Source organism: Lutra lutra, chromosome 10 (assembly GCF_902655055.1).
Source record: "Lutra lutra chromosome 10, mLutLut1.2, whole genome shotgun sequence".
Taxonomy (NCBI): domain Eukaryota; kingdom Metazoa; phylum Chordata; class Mammalia; order Carnivora; family Mustelidae; genus Lutra; species Lutra lutra.
Genome location: NC_062287.1, coordinates 45851424 through 45871318, shown reverse-complemented (window position 1 = coordinate 45871318; position 19895 = coordinate 45851424). Strand labels below are relative to the sequence as shown.

The 19895-nt window shown below is 35.8% G+C and overlaps 1 protein-coding gene across 2 annotated transcripts in view; it reads right to left on the bottom strand.

The window, feature by feature from the left end:
- DLG2 (discs large MAGUK scaffold protein 2) overlaps positions 1–19895 on the bottom strand; it is a 2065329-nt gene that overhangs the window by 1550139 nt on the left and 495295 nt on the right. Inside the window, exon 1 of one of the 2 annotated variants that reach the window (XM_047691090.1) lies at positions 15112–15163. The exons of the other annotated variant lie outside the window; for it this stretch is intronic. Within the exon in view, the coding sequence (XP_047547046.1) occupies positions 15112–15141 (30 nt within the window). The 5' untranslated portion in view covers positions 15142–15163. Of the gene's footprint in view, positions 1–15111; positions 15164–19895 lie in introns of those variants that run through there. 2 annotated transcript variants of the gene reach the window in all.

Sequence of the window (19895 nt, the reverse complement as noted above, 5' to 3'; positions counted from 1 at the left end):
ACCTTGATATAACTTCCTTGAATTTGGGAGGCCTGTATCCTGGGATCTACCTCCCACCTGAAAAACTTAACGAGTGAGAGAACGTGGCAAATTGGTCATTGCCTCAGGAGAAGTGGCTTCATTTGGGCCAGCCTGCACTTTCAGAGTTTGTCAAGCAAAAAAAAAAAAAAAAAGCCATCTTGGAGCCACTGTGATGTTTTCCACAACCCTTTATGTAGGTTCACTGCTGAAAAACCTAGGTTCTAAAGAAATACATCATCCACATTACAGAAGATTTAGTCAGAGAGGCCCAGAAGGGAAAACTCCCCAAGATCCACAACAGTGCTCAGGAGAGACAGAGTCTGGAACCAGACTGCCTGGGTTAAAATCCCAGATCCACCATTTACTAGCTAGGTGACACTGGGCAAGTTGCTTAACCTCCCTTTGCCTCAGTGATGAAGATGAAAGGAATTACTAAAAATAAAGCACTTAGAACTATCCCTATACACAATCATCACTATGTAAGTGCTAGCTATTATCTCTGTATTCGTTATTATTATCTAATTATTATTATATTCCATGTCAGTTTCAGAGAGCAAAAAAACTATGATAATTCCAATCCAATAAGAACTTTCTGCTTTCTTATTTTACTTTCCTCTCATGCTCTAAACCTGGAAAGAAGAATAACCAACTAGCAAATGGAGAAGGAAAGCCTCCTGTCTTATCTGAAGATCCCATCATAGGGAAAATAAAAATCTTATATCTGGAGAAGGGTTCAGAGTTATAATTAATATTTGGAACTGGAAAATTTTCACTACTAAACTGAATCTGTATTGTGATTTTAAGTGATCGTAGGACTTTTAATTCCCTGCTGGGAATTAAATAACTGGAAATTCAGGGAAGTCATGGGACCACCTGAGTTTTCATTTAGAGAACAGGGTAGGGATTACTGACACTAATAATACTAAGGAGTATTGGGCAAAAAATGGGGTACCGTTAAAGTGGCATCTATCATTACATCCCATAAGTCTTTTTTCTCCAATGTATCAATTATAGATGCAAAACATATTCATGATTACTGTTAACATTTTCATTCAGTTTTGGACATAATTCCTCATAATCCTTCAATACCTGACTTCATCCCTTCCTGGGCTTCTCTTTCTACTTGCTTCTTTTTATTTGCTCGTTTCAAAGATGTTTAAAATAAGTTGGCCTAATTTGTTTCCGAGGAAGTCCTTACTGAGACTGGAGCCCTGCTGGGGAGTCATGCATTTGCCTCCTCTGGAAATGAACATGCTGCTGACCCATTCTCTACAGAATGCTGAGAATGAGGGTTTTTCAGTGGGCAGTGATGGCGGCGCTGAGTCACATTCACGCTTTCCAAACTCCCTTGTGACTCCAGACAAGCATTTGCCCAGGTTAGCACAGGTGTGATCAGTGGTTAGGTAGGACATAAAAGAATTAAACACTCTAGGTTAAAATAATATTGTAACCATCTGGTTACCAGGATTAATTAACTCTGATGAGTGAGATGAGCTCTGAATTCTCAGGTTGGTGACATTTAAAGATTTATTATACATGAGAGCTACTGTTACTGTTGTAACTTGACATTGCATGGTATCAATGGAGATAGGGCCCCAGGACTTACATTCAGAAGGCATTGTCTTGATTGTATAATGAAATCATATTTATTGAGTACCTATTAGATGCCAGACATTTGACATATATTGTTAGTTCATTATTTTATCACATTAACCCTGCAAGGTTGTAGAGAAGGGTGTTTAATACTATGAGGAATCCACTAGAACTGGGTTAGAATGCCGAGTTTTTTACTTTCTGGATCTGGAACTTGAGGTAAGTTTCTTAGTCTCTGTGAGTTGTGGTTTTCTCATCTATAAACTGGAGAGAGAAATACCAGTTTAAAGGAATATTATAAGGATTATATAAGATAATATATGTCCTATATTTAGCCCAGGGTCTAGTACTTATTCTAACAGTATTAAGATAAATATATTTATATTATAATATGTAAATATTAATATTTATCTCACTAATCAGGGATTAATTAGCTCTTCCAAGCCTATTTTCTCACCTTTGCACATGAAGTAATATTATTTGTCTCACAAATTCACTATGAAAAATAAATGAGAAAAAGTATAAGAAAGTACGTAGCAAACATGGGGAATTTTAAAGGTAAGTTTTAAATCTAAGTTGAAAAGAATATCTGAAATACTACAGTTTTAAGATAACTGAATTTGGGAGACAGAACTGACTAAGTAGTCTGGGATCACATTACTTGAAGTCACTGGCCTGTAAATATTTCTAAAAAAATATATTATGGTATTTTAACATTTTGTGGCAGTATGTCCTAATACTTCGTGAAGCTCTAGAATTCTTTGGAAGTTGAATTATTGCTATGTGAAGTTAGATACAATAGAATAAGCCTCTAAATACAAGATTTAAAAACGTGGTCTTGCAAAATACTTTAAATACCATCAATATTTACATGTTGTCTCTCCATCCTACTGACATAACAAGACAAGACAAGAAGAATGGACTATAGTTGTACCTTTCTCCTTGCAAGAAACAAGCTTTGGATGTAATATACTACTGCAGTCAAAGAATATTCTTCACTGGGAGATCTTATCTATTTTAAACTAAAAATTCTTATGGAAACAAAGTCTATGATTTCTAAAATAAACTGCATTTTTCTTTCTGACACATTTTTAAGTTCATCTATAAAAAATACCTTCCTTGAATTATTAGCTAATAAAAAATATCTAAAATTTCAAGTCCACAAAATAAGGTCCATATTTTGAGGAAAGAAAGACCATTCAGAAACAAGATCAAAGCAATTCATTTCTATTCTCACTGCTACCATAGAGACAAAGAAAAAAAAGTGAAGAGTTTTAGCCTACTTAATTCTTCCTGAAATTTATAATTAACTACATGGGAAAGGGGACAATTACCATATTTCCAAAGAATAAAGGATTTAAAAAGTTGAGCTTTTGATAAGACATAATTACAACCTATTAAATATGCAATTCATATCAATTTGTTCTTATAATCTTCTCGAGTTTCAAAAAATGCATATACGTCAGACAGCATTTTCTGAAAAATACACATGGAATGCCATCATTTTAAAGGCATACAGTTCTCTCTGATAGGGGTTTTTTCTCAGATAATTAAAATTCAGGCAAAACTTAACACAAAGTAAAGGGGGTTGATTGATATTATTTTTGTATGTGCCTTGTCTTCCTGACACCTATGAGTATATATTTTTGGATGAATGTTAATCAAGAATTTGCAGGCTTTTGTAGATCAGGTGCCATAGCCAACATCAAGTAGTCAGCCAGGAAGAACTAGCAATTAGACCTGTCCTCGACTTAAATAGAACTTCAGATTGCTGAGTAAATTATATGTGTATTACTTAAGGACAGTTTTATTTTAAAGGACTAGCAGGAAAGCACTGTAGCTTGAAATCCTAGGAGATTTATAACAAAGGACAGAGAGGAAGGATTTGTTTTGCTAAAAATATATGGTTTTATTTCTGGTGTCTTTAGCAAATGATTTTGAAAAACCTTTTATCAGCAAGAATGGAACTCTTCTTCACATTTTCTAATTAGAATCATATTAGAAAATAAATAATTTATGTTATTGTGGAATAGCATAAATATAGCATGACATTAATAAAACTGTGTAAAAATATAAAAGATAACATATATAACATAAAAGAGTAAGTTTTTTTTAAGAGTAAGGTTTTTTAATTAACACTTTTTGAACAATGTTTTATGCAACAACCAAAATTCTTGCTAGTGTGGATAATAAATAAATATATATGTTCATAATATATTATATATAATATTATATATATAATATTAAATAAATAAATAAATTCATACCTTAAGATTTAATTTTTGGATATTCTTTTTTTTAATGTGAATAAGTGGTCTTCAAGGAGAATCTCTATTGCTGACTATATTGCTACCTGGAAAAGTGGCATCTTTGATTATTTTGATGCATTCTGTCTAGGCGTCTCAGGTTAATTTTCAGGAAATATTTGAAAATGCCTAAAATTTTTAACTCAGATCTTAGCCACAGAATACCATAACATCCATTTGGGACACTCTCACATAGTGCTGGTATTATCTGTGGTTAGTTGGACAAATTCCAAGTAATCATTATTATAGTTTTTTTGTTTCCTTTTGGAGGTTACTTGGGGTAAAACCAGTCAATGGAACTGATACACTTTGTTCTCCAAAATGCAAAGTAATGTAAAAAATAAGTAAATGAAATAAAACCAAAAACAAATAGCAGAATTGCTATGAACTCACATTCCTTTCCTATACAAGTTTGTATCCTGAAAGCTGAGTACAACATAATGCATCCTGATTTGGGAAAAAAAAGAAAAAGAAAAATTTCTTTCAATTCTTTAATTCTTCAATTCGCTCATGACCTAACAATTTGGGACAATAAAGTCATTTTTTAGAACTTTCTATTGTACAGCTTTCAGACAAATTTTAATGTTTTTATAGTAAAAATATATAGTATTATAAAAATACACTGTGTAGTAAAAAATTGCTATACCTTTGCAATATAATTATGGTAAATATATACATGCTATAAAGTCAAATAATTTTCCCCAAACAAGATTAAGTATCTAACTATATATAAAGTCTCTGTGAAGTTAAATGGACATGAGTTGGCATTCTCTTCTCAATCTAAAAACCTGATCTGACTGCTTTAGCTTTTGTTTAATAAAACTAGGCTACTGACTTATATTTTTATACTTGGATTTTAGAAGTTTAAATGATTATCTTTATAGTTGGTTTATCATAGATGTGATCCAGGTACCATTTTTCTTGGTGTGTGGTGGGGACTTTTATCTCTTTTAGCCCATTTCTCTTATATTAAAATGATATTTCAAGTGTCATTTTTGGCCCAGCAGCCATTCATCAATTAAGTTCACCAAGTGACTGCGTGTCAGCTGAATAGTCTATGCAGCAGAATACAAAGGTACCTTTTACGTGTATGCATGTATATATTGTATGTATACACTGTAAGGTTCACCTTATATACACCTGTGTATGTATACATAGAGACAGGTGTGTGTATAGACATATACATGTACGAGTGTGTGTAAGTTGCAGGAAGGAAGCACGTCATTCTCTGACACTTATTCAACAATCTATCAAATATCTGTTAAATGAAAGAATCAGTCAACACTTATGGTATACCTTCCAGCACCATACTAAGTGGCTGGCTATCAATATAAGCAAATACTCCTCCCACCCCCATCTTCAGAGTTCACATTCTAGCAAGAGGCAGACACATGTAAAAATTAATTGTACAACTAGATAACGGCTATCACACAGATACAGACATTGAACTGAAGACATGGAGAGTGGCTGGCTACATCTGCAAGGAAAGTAATCAAGGAAGACCCTTATGTAGGAAAGTGCATTTAAGCTGAGTCTTAGAGGTCAGAAAGAGTCATATCAGGTAAGACATCAGCCTAGAGTTGGAGGCATTCTGGGCATAAAGTAAAGCATGTAGAAATGGGGGAAAGAAACTCAGGTTATTTGGGGAAACAATGTGAGACAAATAATGTGAAACAAAGTGACTTTAGTTCACGTTAGGAAATGAAAGATGGTGGAACCTGAGCTATAAAAGTTAGGCAGGGGTCCAAACACAGAGGACCATGCAAACTTCAATCTGCAGGTCAATGCTTCTGAACCCTTAATGTGCAAAATGAACTAGAGAGCTTACTAAAATGCAGGTTCTGACTCAGTAGTTCGCCCATGGGGCTTGAAATTCTGCATTCCAACAAGCTCTGAAGGGATGCGACTGCAACTGATCAATAGATCACACTTTGAATAATGGGACAGTAGGAGACAGGAAACCCCTAAAGGGTTTTAACAAGAATTACAACATACATATGAAGTATACACACATACACACACACACATGTTTATGTATATACACACAGCATATACACACACATATAAATATACATATCTGCATGTATATTTTTTAAGGAAGGTCTCAGCAGTATGGAAAATGTATAAATGGTGGGAGAATGGACAAGGTAAGAAGAATGAGTAAGAATTAGGACACAGTGGGATTTAGGGAAAAATAAGAATCCAGATCAACTCCCACTCTTCATAACAACTGAGATAATGACATAATACCCACTGAGCAGAGAACAGAGTAGGAGAATGATTTCTGCTCAGAGGGCTCCAGAGAGTGGATGTTTTTCTGGAACTTTTGACTTAAGTTTACTTAACGGGTAAATAAAATTCTACATTTCAAAGAATTTTTTCATTTACTGTCAAACCAATTTTTCACAAGACTTGTTGTCCCCTGAAAGGTTAGTTCAAGAATTGAATTACATACAAAGAAATGGTTATGTGTGGGTAGATGTTTAGAATAGAGGAATTTGGAGAGAGGGCTCTTTTCAAAGGATTTTAAATCTGGTATTAATTTTGAATGCACACTGGAAGAAAAGGTTAACACATTTGGTCTCTTTCTCTCACCAATAAATACCTATGAACCTGGGAAACAGGCACTAAAACCAGAAGAAATTCCCATCACCATGACTACACCACAAAATTTGCTACTAGAGTAGTAACTGATTAATTGAATTGATGATTTTACTATGAACCTTATCCTTAAATGTCAGATTCCTCAAAAAAGAGATAAAGCAAAAGGAAGATGAGAAGGAATAAAAACATACACAAGCTATTTAGCAACTATATGTTACCTACGATTGCTATACTAAGCCCTATGTGCATATTTGTACTAGCTGCTCCCTTTGTCTGGAATGCTCTTCCCCAAGATCTTCATAAAGCTGGTCCTTTCAAGTGCCCAGAACTTTTTTCAGAGAGGACATCCCTGTCTATCTAGAGTACCCTTGTCCCTTTGTACATTCATCCATTTTTCTACATTACATTTTTCTGCCTTTTAAATTATAGCTGTTATCGTTACCTATAATTATGCTGATTGTTTGTGTGCCCATTAATGGCCAATCTCCTTGCTCTATAATGTAAGTTCTATGAGACCAGAGGCCTTGTTCAATTTAGTCGCTATTGTATCTGCACTGCTTACAATACTACCTGACATACAGTGTGTACTCGGTAACTATTTGTGGAGGTAATGAATATTGTATTTAATCCTCATAATGACCCTTTGAAGTGCTTATTGTTACTTCATTTCATAAATATGGAAACTGATATTTAGGTAAATTAGGTAATTTATTCCTGACAACAGAACCAATAAGTGGTAAAGCAAGGATCTGTCTGACTCCAAAGGCTGTGCTTCCACTATGCTATGCTGTCACTCTAAGCCAAATTCAGTGGTGGATGCCAGCAGCTGTCCACCTGCCCAATACTCACTTCTCTGAGATACCTCAGACACGTCTGGTCAATTTGCCAAAGTCACTAAATGAGTTCTAATACATATATGAACACAACTCTCATTTTCTCCATCATACAGTAGTAATGTTATTAGTAATAAAAGATCCCAGTTGACTCTAAGATCTCCTCCTTTCAAAAGTAATAGTCATCCTTTCCATGTACAAAGAATTTTACATTTTCCAAATATATAAACTCATTTGATTGTGTACAATAATCTTGTGAAGGAAATATAGATAAACCAGTAGTGTTACCAACATAAACTAGACAAAAAAAGCCTCAGTAAAGGTAAACTGAATTGACTAAGATTACTAATATAATAAATGGCAAACCCAAGTCTATGACTTCACTTTCTCAACCTTGGTCCAATGCACACTCCCAAACTGCCTTTGGTGAAACATATAGCCATGAAATGAGATGGGTTTCTCAAGCAACTGTAATTATGGTAATCTCCTTTAAGAAAATCTTATCTACAAATATGCAGATGAAACAAGGGGCACAAAATAAAGAGAAGTGATGAATTCTTTTTTTTTAATTTATAAAGAGTTGTGTGATTTGTTTCTAATTTGAGCACAATAAATGTGTTTCAATACTATTTGATTTGCAAAATTTGATTTGTACTTGTTTCTTTTGCAAACCCACATTTGTCCAATAAAATAAGATTTATCTAAAGGTCTTCCAAAGGACAATCCTCTCAGACTCCTAGTTCTTCATAGCACATGTGGCTTTCCTCAAAGTGTCAAAAAAGGACTAATTTGTGAATAATACCCTGGTAATCAGGTTTGGCAGAGAAGGCCATTTACATGTATTAACAAATGTATTAACAAAATGGCTGGTGTGATTCATAAAATAAAATTTTATTTCTATAAGTTTCTATAAGTTTACTTTCACAGGCTATGGCTACATGTCCAAAACACTAAAAACTGTAACTAATTCTGAGTAATTTTAAATTAACCATTACGTGAATGCATTATTTTTATTTAATTAGGTGTTTAGGTAGAGAAGGAATAAAATCCAAAATATAATATCAAGAGTATGTTTTAACTAAATAATAACCTGACGTGATTCAACTACGGGATAATGATACTGGACAGAAGTATGGATATTAGAGTCACAAAGATCTGGATTCGAATCCCCACTATGAAGCTGCTCAGCTGTGTGATTATGCCAAATATTTAAGATATGGAGGATTTTATTTCACTGGGCTGTCTGAAACTGAATGAGTTAATTAAACTCATCAAGTTCCTTCAGGGTGCTAGAAAATGTCCCAGACATTACATACACAAAAATGAGAAAAATAGATGTTTCTTTCCTTGTGAAGCTCTGTCTCATCAAAAGGGAGACACTGAAAAACTAACCCTACAAATCAGTATAGAATTATGAATTGTGACAGACAGAAATATGGAATAATATGAGGTAATGCCATGAGCATACAATCTAACTGGGGCTTTTACAAAAGGGTGTGGCATGTAGAGTCAGATCTGGAAGACAGATAAGATTTAGATAGATAGACAGAGCCATCTAGACAGAGGAGTAGTGAGTGGTAGTCTGCAAAACAGGAGTATGGCTGATACTTCTGAGGAACAAAGGGAGGCCAGCAAGACCAATGTGTCCATTCGTTTAAGGAAGATCATAGAAGGTAGCATAGACATAAGTATGATCTGACCCATGCATTTTTAAGATTCTTAGACTATAAAACTCAAGGCAGAATGATGGAAGATAAGACAGGAAAGGAATTCAGGTGCTAGGTCAAAAGAGAATTATATACTAAGGAAAGAATTTGGACAACTGCTCATCTTGAGTTCAGTAGGATGCTACAGCAGGGCTATCCCATTGGACATAGGTATGAGATCAATCATTCTGGCAGCTATGTAGAATACTTAATAAAGGAAAGTTAAGCTATTATTTTAGTGGAATAAATATGCCAAAGTGTTTCACATTATTAAAATGGTTAATCCCAGGTTACTAATAGAGCCATGGAATCTCTTCACACTGACTGTTTTTCCTACTTTCCTACATAAAAAGACCAGATTGTATTAAATTTTCCCCACTTTTAGCTGTATTTCTTCCTCTCTCTGCCACTGAGTAGATTTTTCCTTGGTCCATTAAGTCCTCTCCCTGTTCCAGTATGTGGAGTCTCTATACAGTGGCCTGTCACCTTGCAGACACTTGGTTGGAATGACAGGTATCAAAATCAGAGTCACTGGCAGGAATAAATATGAAAAGAGCACCAAGGAACTATAGGAAGATAGGGAGACTGTGGACGCCAATAAAAAAGCAGCACACCCACCCCTACAGGCAATATGTTAAGCATTTTATATTTATCACCTCACTGAACCCTCAAAACAAGACTGTGAGAAATTTCCAATTCATGGAAGAGAAAAATACAGTCCAGAGAAGGTCACTCTGCTGGTGAAATGTAAACTCACTATTTTTACTAAATAGGTGTAAGGATGGGCAAAGGGCAATGTGGAGAAAATAGAATGAGAAAGCTCAATTATCAGAGAAACAAACTGTGTGAAAGTCAGAGCAAATGAGGGTTTAGGATCATTGTTAATGATAAAGGGAAAATCCTATTTAAGATAACATCTCAACTTTTTGATACTTCTAACTGGGTCCCTACCTATTTGCACACTTTGTATCTTGCTACTCATTTTGAATCCCCTAGATCCCAGCTACACTGACTTTTCTTTCTTTAAAAGTACCATTCTCTCTTTTCCCCCTCTTCTTTTTTGTCTCTCTCTTCCCTCACTTCATTATCTGTGTATCTATCATCTATCTATCTATCTATCTATCTATTACATCTAGGACTTTGCTTAAAACAATTTTCCCATCCCCATTGTGGTCTCCATTGTACATAGCAGCTTAATTGTCACTTCCCCAGAAAACTCTTTCCTGATACTAAGCCCTTGCCTATCCTGCATCTACGCCCACCAGATTCTTCAGATATCCCCTTGCTCATGGCCATAACATTCTACGTTCACCCCTTTGTTACATGTTACTGTTATTTCTATAATCAGCTGTTTTCTCCATTAGACTAAAAGACTATTCATTGTATCCCTGGACCTACCAATATGTCAGGTATACACTAGGCACTCAATAAATAAATAGTTGCTAAGTAAATAGAATGAATGAATGGGTGTGCTGCTTCCACCATGAGATTGGACAGAACTACACACCTGCATGAATTAACAGCTTTGTCTATGAAGACAGGGCCACTCAGGCAAACCATTCATTGCCTTGGTGACTTGTTTCATTTTCTCTACATAAAGGTCTGGTGGAAAATAAAAATTATTTAACCCCCCCCCAAAATTATAGTATTAAATATTGTTATGATAAATTTATTTCTAAGAATATATGTTTATTTTTTTCTATTCATGTCATAAGTAATATGATGCTCACTAGCCTTGAAAAAAATATCTTCCAAATGTCCAGCAACACTTATTTTCTTTTAGAAATTCTGAGCAACTTTAGTGTAAAAAATAGTGGGTTGGTGGAGCTAAAAAGTGATATCTTACTTACAGAAGAGACATAGTATTAACATCAATAAAGCATCTTTTATACTGCCTACTCCACTTTTCATTCTGCTATTTGAATTTTATTATGCACCATAACCTGCTAATACCGTTAAACACATTAAAAATTAATAGTACCATCATTCTTCTATTACAAATTACAGCAGCTACCTAACGTATTGTAGTCATCTTTGCAGATTTTTTTAAACTTTCTTTAATGTCTGTAAGTGTGGTTAGCGGACATGGGAAATGATATCATTGTATATTTTACCATTACTTTTTAAGATACTTAGTGTACATAAATAATTTTATTTGCAGAGATAATACACTTTAGAATAATACTGGTTAGAGAGGGAAAAGGAAGAACCTCAAAGGTGCAATAAAATACACTCATTTGACAGGCAAGGACATTGATACCCAGATGCCTCTTGGTACACAAAGTTACAAAGTGCAGATTTACTTTGATTTTACAAAGTTGCACCTTTCTTCTGTTCTTTTATCAAAACAATATACTACTACATATACTACTACTACTACTTAAGAATCCCCACACAAGAAAAGAAAAATTTGACTTACTGCTTGCATTTTATCAAATTCACCCCTGAATACTCTGCTTTGCCGTCTAGAACTGTTGTCCTATTGGCCAATCACCCAACAGAATGTCTGTGCCTTAACATAATCTAACATTATCTGCCTTATACTTTAGTTATCAAAATTATTGGGACTATTGTTTTACAATTATTGAAAACATATTTAAGAAATGCCCACTCCGGGGCACCTGAGTAACTCAGTCACGTAAGTGTCTGCCTTCAGCTCATCTCAGGGCCCTGGAATCAAGTTTCACATCAGGCTCCCTGCACAGCAGGGAGTTTGTTTCTCCCTCTCCCTCTGTCTCTCCTCCTACCGGTGCTCTCCCTCTCGTGCTCACTCTCACTCTCTCTCTCAAATAAATAAATAAAATCTTAAAAGAAAAGGAAATGCCCACCCTATAAAATGTGTTATATTAACTAGTAAATAGCATTTAATCAGTATTATTAAGATGACCTCATTTTCCTCAGTGACCACAACCAAACACAGGGATAGATTAAAGATACAAATTGTGTGCTACTCAATAAATTGTTCTATATTGAATTCTTTCCATACACCAGGAATTGTGGTAGGTACTTTCTATTACCACAACATCACTCACACACAGATAATACATCCTTTTTACAGATGAGGAAATCAAGGCTCAGGGAGATCAGGTTAGACAACTTGGTAAACCGTAAGCTAGTAATTGTCAGAACTACAGTTTAAGTCCAAGTCTTGCTCTAGAGTTCAACTTCTCACGCTAAGTCATGTTACTTCTTTTGCTCAGTAGTGACCTCTGTGACAAAAGAGTGGAAAGTGAAACTGGACAGGAACAGTCAAATAAAAGAGATGACTCAACCTTCTTTTCAAGTGAGTTTTCTGAACATCTGAAAAGACCTTGGGATCCCTGTGGCAGAAACTCTGTTTTTGGTTGCTCTGATTATTTCCTGGCCTAAAAGATTTTACCCCAAACCTGAGGGCAAATCAGTCTGACCAGGCTAGAGTAATTAAGACAGCAAGCAACCTGAGTTTTATGGGTGAGATCTAGGATAGGATTATTTTATCAGAAGGCTTAGATTATTATGAAATGTGTCACAGTCACTTCTTTTTTATATGTAGAAAAGCTAAAAATAAAAACACTTCTCTGGTATGTCTAATAGAGCCTTTTATAAGCCATTATACAGTGCTTTGTCTTGATTTGTCATAATCTCTCCTCTCATTAATCTTCTAACACCCATTCTTAGGAATGTGGAGCAGAGACATGAAGAGAAATTTACTTCTACAGTGTGTGTAATAGTGTGTGTAACATGGGTCCAAGTGGGACAGTAAGTGCCTTTCATGCCAACACAGGAAGAAAAGAGAACCAGGGGAAGTATTTATGTTTCCCTGCCAGTGAAAACTTTGACAAGGGTGATACTGAGATGCACTGTAGGTGAGGTGGAGCCCAGGACAGATCAGGATAGTTAGGAGTTCCAGTCTCACACAGAGCTGCCGTAAAGGCAGACTTGAAGAAAGCATCTCGGCCAGAGCAGCTAGAAGATAGACTCATTGCTAGAGAAGAATGAGATGGGAGTTGAGCCAAATTAGAATTAAAATTTCCAAGTTGTTGGCAAGTTTCCTATCAAAGAGTCCCAGGAAAGTGTGGCAAGGACATCCCCAGTGCACGGCCACTTGGGGAAAAATAAGAGTACCAATGGTAGTAGGATTTGGGTGGACAGGATTTGGGATCTGAAGCTGGCCAGGAAGGCTCTCACTCATATGGAGCTTTTAAATCAGTCATGCATTATTTACTACCATCATAATATGAATTTGTTGTAAATATGTTTGTCCTATGAAGATGATATTTGTACCACCCTAGAAATATTCATGAATATAATTCAGAAAATTCATGAATTCTCACATGGGTGTTTGTCCTGTTGAGTTGTATAATTTACATGATAAATCAAAATATTAGAACAATGACATGTATGTCTGATATAGCATTTAAAGCGGAATAGTAATTTTCCATTTTACCTGTGGTCATTAATACTTTGTTAAAAGAATATAAAGCACGTGACATATTTTCTTAACTAGATCATGTTTTCCAAATTGAGGAAACTAAGATTTCAGTGTCAATTTAACTGTTTAACAAATTGTTCAATGCAACAGATTATAGTTTGGGTTTATAATTAATAACTTTTCATAACTTATTTTTAAAGTACTAATTATGTTTCACAGTACCTGCAATTATTATGATTTGGGGATAAATGAAATACATGTAAGTCAGACCTGACAGTAACCACTCAAGAAAAGTAACACTGAGTGTAATAGGTCAGTGAAAGTACAACATGTTTAAAAGACTATTTCTTTTTCTAGATAACCTATGGAAATAAAATTTCTCACTTAACGTTGGTGGGTTTTTGTTTTGTTTTGTTTTGTTTTTTTAGTTTGTTCTTGCTGACTTACCTGGAAAAAACTGAATTGCATGGTTGGCAACTTTTAAAAGTAAAATAAGGTATTAATGTAATTTTGAGGCTGGTCATCTAACCCCAACAGAAATTTTTAGGCTTCAGCTCTATTGACATCAATGAAGCTGCCATGTGATACTAGGTCATGTGGGAAGAGATCCATTAAGATCTTTTGAAATATAATCTGGAAAAGAACTTGGCTTGTGGCTTCAAAATTAAATAATCTTTTCTTTAGTGGTGAAAGGAGATAACAGTGGAAAATCTACACTTAATGAGTCTTATGCACTAAGCTATTGATTTTGTCATGTTTAATGGGTGTCTAATCAATGTGAGATACTAAAAGATATAGCTCAAACTAACTCATGGTGTGCCTACATGCAAAGTGAAAAGGAAGCTGATGAATAAGTATATTTTAATTAGTTCTTTAAAAAATAATAGTAATTTTAAATAACCAGTGTTTATGAAATTTAAATATCTTATTTTGAACTGATGACAGAATAAAATAAAATGCATTTGAAATTTCTAGATCTTTTCTATAAACCCATAAAAGGAATGCCTATTGATTTTATTCCAATCCCACTTTTATTTCTATTTCTGATAATGCAAATATTTCATTTGCTTCTAATCAAAATAGAATTGGTTCAACATTAACTATTGTGTCTGTTTGTCTGTTTATTTTAAATTAGGGCCTAAGGATTTTTTTTTTTCCTTTAAAAAAATCACTAAAATACAGAATGTCAGAATTCTCCAATCAGAAACAATACGTCAAGGCACAGTAAAGCTGATTGGCTTCTTCAAGCATAGGAGACATGGTTTTTAAATGAAAAGATAATTATCGCACTCAGAAAGACTACCCTTATATGTTATGTTAAAATGATGTGTAAGCTATACTACTACTATAGATATTTTAATATTGAGCTATAAATAGAGGCAAAAGCAAATCCTTCCGTAAAAAAACACAGGCAAATTCCCCTTTCATTTGCACAAACACACAATATCACTAAAGAAGTTGAAATCAAATGAGGATAGGACCCTCAGACCATCATGGGGAACAAAATGCCCAGCAAAGTACATTATACTAATCATTTTATCTCATGAACTGACAGCACCTACCAGAGCTGTTTAATTACAGGACCAGAATAATAATAGAAAAATGCTGCACACAACAGCCCTGTTTTCCTATCCTACCTTTGTGGTGACAATGCACAGGCAATCCATCCTGGATCCCTACACAGGACTCAGTACATGGAAATCACACCAGCAAATCAGCAAAGGTGAGAAAAGCCTTTTGATAAATAGCACACAGAGAGAAGCAGAGCCTGGATTCTGCACAGACGGTTTTTCCAAGGGGGCCCCTCATGGGAAACTGGAGCCCTCCTCCATAGAGCTCAAAGCAAGCAGGATTCTCCTAGGCACCGGAAAATCCCTTAGAAATCAGCTCCGGCAAAACTTCCCGGCGGCTTGCTGGGCTCCGCGGCTGCATGGTCCTTTAGTGGATTCGGAGATCGGAACGAGGCTCCTGAGAGTGCCCCGCACAGTTCTATGGTGGAGAGAAGTGTTACACCAGGCACCAGAGAATCACATTTCAGCTCTCGTTCTTGTTTCTGAATTCTGATCTGCTGCTTCAGTGTACCCATAAGAGCTGCTTTGCCAAAGTCCCCCCTTTGCTGCCTTCGTCTTTCCTACTAACAACTCTGAGTAAGCACAACACAAAAAACTACCCGGCCCATCTATCAAAGGGCTGTCGTTTCGCTGCCAGAACAGCGGCTTTGGATAATAAAAAGCTATTTATTATGAACATGATTCCCCGGGAGTCTGAATGACTCGAAAGATATGACTGAAAAGCTTCGGTGCACGCAGTGCTGAATACATCACATCCCAACTCACTTGCAATTACAAGGGCAGCTTCTTACAAATGACTAACAGCTGGAAAAGGAAAATCGGGCCAGGGACATTAAAAACTGCAGATCTGGAGGTTTAACTTAGAAAGATTAAATTTCTTCTTTTCTTTCCGTACCTATTTGTGTGGTCACTGACGTCTGTGAATACACAACCTAAATATTTTAAGAAATAAGTATATTATAAAATTGGGGTGACAGGAGGTTCCAATGTGTTTACAAAAGTTCCACATTCTGAGAGACAAGAAATGAGTCCTTTTCCTGAACTTTTCCCTCCTCACTGGCTGCCTGCGGGCACTCATTATGTGGGCAGAGCTTTGTGTTCCCTTCTGTAGCATTTCAACAGCCAAGTGATTAACCTTCCCCCTCCCCTCAAATCCCTCCCTATCTTCCAGGAAAACTGCTACACAGACTGCCTTTGAGATGTTTGACAAGCATCACTCTGGATAATAATATACTTTTCCTTCATCCTATTAGACACATAGACAAAGACAGACTGGAACAGACAGAAAGAAACAGGGGTGCAGAGAGAAGGGGTAAGGGGAATTAGAATGAATGACAGAATGGAAAGCACTACCTGATCAATAAAAATGGGAAATCAGTGCCTCCTTTTGCCTCCTAAGAAGAAAACACATGGTCAATTAGATCACTGAGAACATTAAGAAGTGTCTAGGGACCCATACACACTGTGATTACCTCTTTAAGATACCAGTAGAACCATTCCCCACCTACCACACACACACACACACCCTCATTTTTCATTAAAAAAATATAGTTTCTACAATAAACAATTTTAAAATGGGCTGAACATGTAAAATTAATCCACCTTTCATGAATTATTCAGGTTCTAACCTTGATATCTTCCTGATTGCTAAATAGACGAGTGTCTCAGAAACTGACATGTCATTATTCTACCCAAATGAGAGCGCTTTCCTACGGATTCTTTTAAAATATCAAAAAGTTCATACCAAATCAGTTATGTGTTCAGAGGAGAAAAGAAAAAAAGGGGTTCAAAAACTTGTTTTTTACAGTTATAAAACTGTTATCCTACTGGTGTAATAAACTTCAGATTATTTCCAAGTTAAACAACACAAATAAAACCCAGGTTCTGGTCCATTCAATTAGGTGACTATCGTATGGTTCAGCAATATCAAAAGGTTAAAAAATCATCACTTCGATTATTTACATCCCCATTTATTACATCATCATAATAATTTCACTCATTACTTCCTAAACTTGCCTCCAAGTATGTACAACATCACGTCTTTCAACTCTCCCAGGTTTCAGTGTTTCTGTGACACAAACAAGCTATCCAATATGCAACTGATTGACTGACTGCTATGTTCATCCTCAAAATCATTAGGCTTTATGTTCCTACAGCACTTTGAAGTTGATAAGGCACTTGTGATATTCTTACCACCTTGAAAATTTAAATGACCTCCCCGGGACAAATATGTAGTAACTTACTGCAAGTGCCAAGTTTTGTTGGTCGTGATCGTAACAGACACACTCAGGAACTAGAGAAAGGAAACAAATCATGTAGCAGAGTAAGATGGATATTTTACAAGGTACCCTTGTAAGAAAGGTATCTTTGAAACCATATCCATTTCCCTAGAGCAGAGAAAGCTAAGATATGGACAAACTGACATAGGAAGCTTGACTAACCTTCAGCCTGACTAATCACAGACGAAACACTCCTCAAACTGTAAAGGCCGACAGAATGAAGGCAACTCATCTAGCATAGCTTCTGGCATACCACATACACTTCTAAAGTCATTCATCTAACATGTTTGTTTGTTTGTTTTTAAATATTGGTTAACTTAGTATCTTTTTAAAAATGATTCATTTATTTATTTGACAGAGAGAGAGATATCACAAATAGGCAGAGAGGCAGGCGGGGGGTGGGGGTGGGGGGCAGTAGGCTCCCCGCTGAGCAGAGAGCCCGAGGCGGGGCTCCATCCCAGGACCCTGAGATTATGACCTGAGTCAAAGGCAGAGGCTTAACCCACTGAGCCAACCGGGCACCCCTAACATGTGTTTGTTGAGGGCTTGCTATATGATTTTTGGATTAATGTTTGTATCCCTTACTGGAACAAGGGCTCTTTATTGGCAATTTTGACTCTATATTCCCTTTGCCTACTGCAGTATCTCATTAACTCAACAAATGGGCTTGACAATGTACTTATGTAGGGACACAAGAGTGAGTAAAAGCTAGCCAAATTCCTGCCTACAAATGAATCAACTAGTACAGTACAGCAAGCGCTTGGGGTATTTGAGAATCACAACACAGAGGCATTTAATCCAGAATAGAGGAGCCAGGGAAAGCTTTACAGAGAGGAACCTTGTATTGAGTTGAGAAGGACCCACAGGGTTAGCTAGGAGTTGTGAGGAAGAAGAATGTAATGCACACTTTATATTTGAAAAAGAAGTAAATCAATACTATTTTTCATCTTTATGCAAGCAGCTTACACATACACATCTAGTGGGTTTCCATTAAATAAAAGCACTTTAGAGCAGGCATTTTACAAACAACATGCAGCCTCTGCTGGGGAAAAAAAAGAGCATCATTCATGTAATGTTAAGTGAGTACAAATGTGCTGCAAAAGCATGTGGAATATACATGTTCTATAATCATTAGGTTGTGTTTACCACATGTGATTAATTGGACAACATTTGTATGTTTAGATAAAAGAAAATAACTAACATTTTGAAGTGTAGTTCTATTTAGGCTGTAGCTTTCTACTTTGTGTATACCTTGCTCTCCACTGATTTTCCTCAGATGTAAAGATGATAGAAGATAATCCACTTCTTTGTCTCAAGGGAAACATTCTTTTATTTTTAAAATTAACAAGGCATCAGCTTGAAGCTTTTCTTTCTCTTTCTTTTTTTTTTTTTACAGACATAGAGCTCAATTGGGTCTGTGATTTCACAAGAAGTATTTGCCAAGATATAAAGCCACAGCCTGAAAATTGCTTTACTTGATTTGATATTCCTTAAGGTTAATGATACCAATCCAGGAACTATTGATTCTAAGTAAAATCAACCATTGGAGGTTTGATATCAGAAAATTACTTTTATAAATTACTTGTACTAAGCCTGTATCCTAACTATTTATATGCATTACTTTATTTTGTTTTTCCTCCCATGGGGGGAAAATCTAAGAGTGAAAAATATCCTTTGCTTATTCTCCTAGAATCTAAACCCCTCGAGTACAGATACAATGTAATTCTCTGCCACCTAGTATGATATCCTTACTTAAGAGGTACAAAATAAATATTTGGGGAATGAAAGAATGATCACAGATTCAGTTATGTTGTTTATTTTTTCTTGATAAGAGATATTTTTAACCTATGATATGCACCCTTTGTCCACTTGAGAACCGTATGTACAGATAGCTATCATTGATAGATATATAGATATATGAATATATATATGAGAGACTATATATTACATGTATTGTATATTTAAGAAATAGATTGGTTTTATATATCTAAAGATATATCTGAAGATATTTGCAAATACAAATATTTATATTTATTATATTTATATTTGTCATGTGGCTATTATCAGAAGTAATGTGGCAGATACTTTATACATATTATCTCTGATGGTCACTATACCCTTCAAAAAGGAAATACAACCCCTGTTTTGTAGATGAAGAAACTGAAGCTCTCTGAGATTATGCAATTCACCGTAGGTGACACAGCCCCTAAGTTACTCCAAACCAGAATACATCGTGCTTTCCATACCCCAAATCCTGAGGCAGTTTCTACCTCGCTGGGTGGGTCCAACCTCACAGTGAGACACAAACAGATGGGAAAGGCCTTCTCCAGCAGAAGGTAGCTTCGACTCTGTGCAGACTAATTACAAACAACTTGCATTCTCCCTAAAAAGACAGGCACATCTCTGGGCTCCTATACTGAGGTCGTTATAGCTTATAAGGGCTTTGGGAGTAGCCCACAAGGAATAGCCTCCAGTTAGAAAGATTAGCTCCAAGGGAAATAACTGAAGAAATCCACCCACATGGACTTCCATCCCGTCTGTCTGTTCTCCATATACCCAGGACAGCAGGCG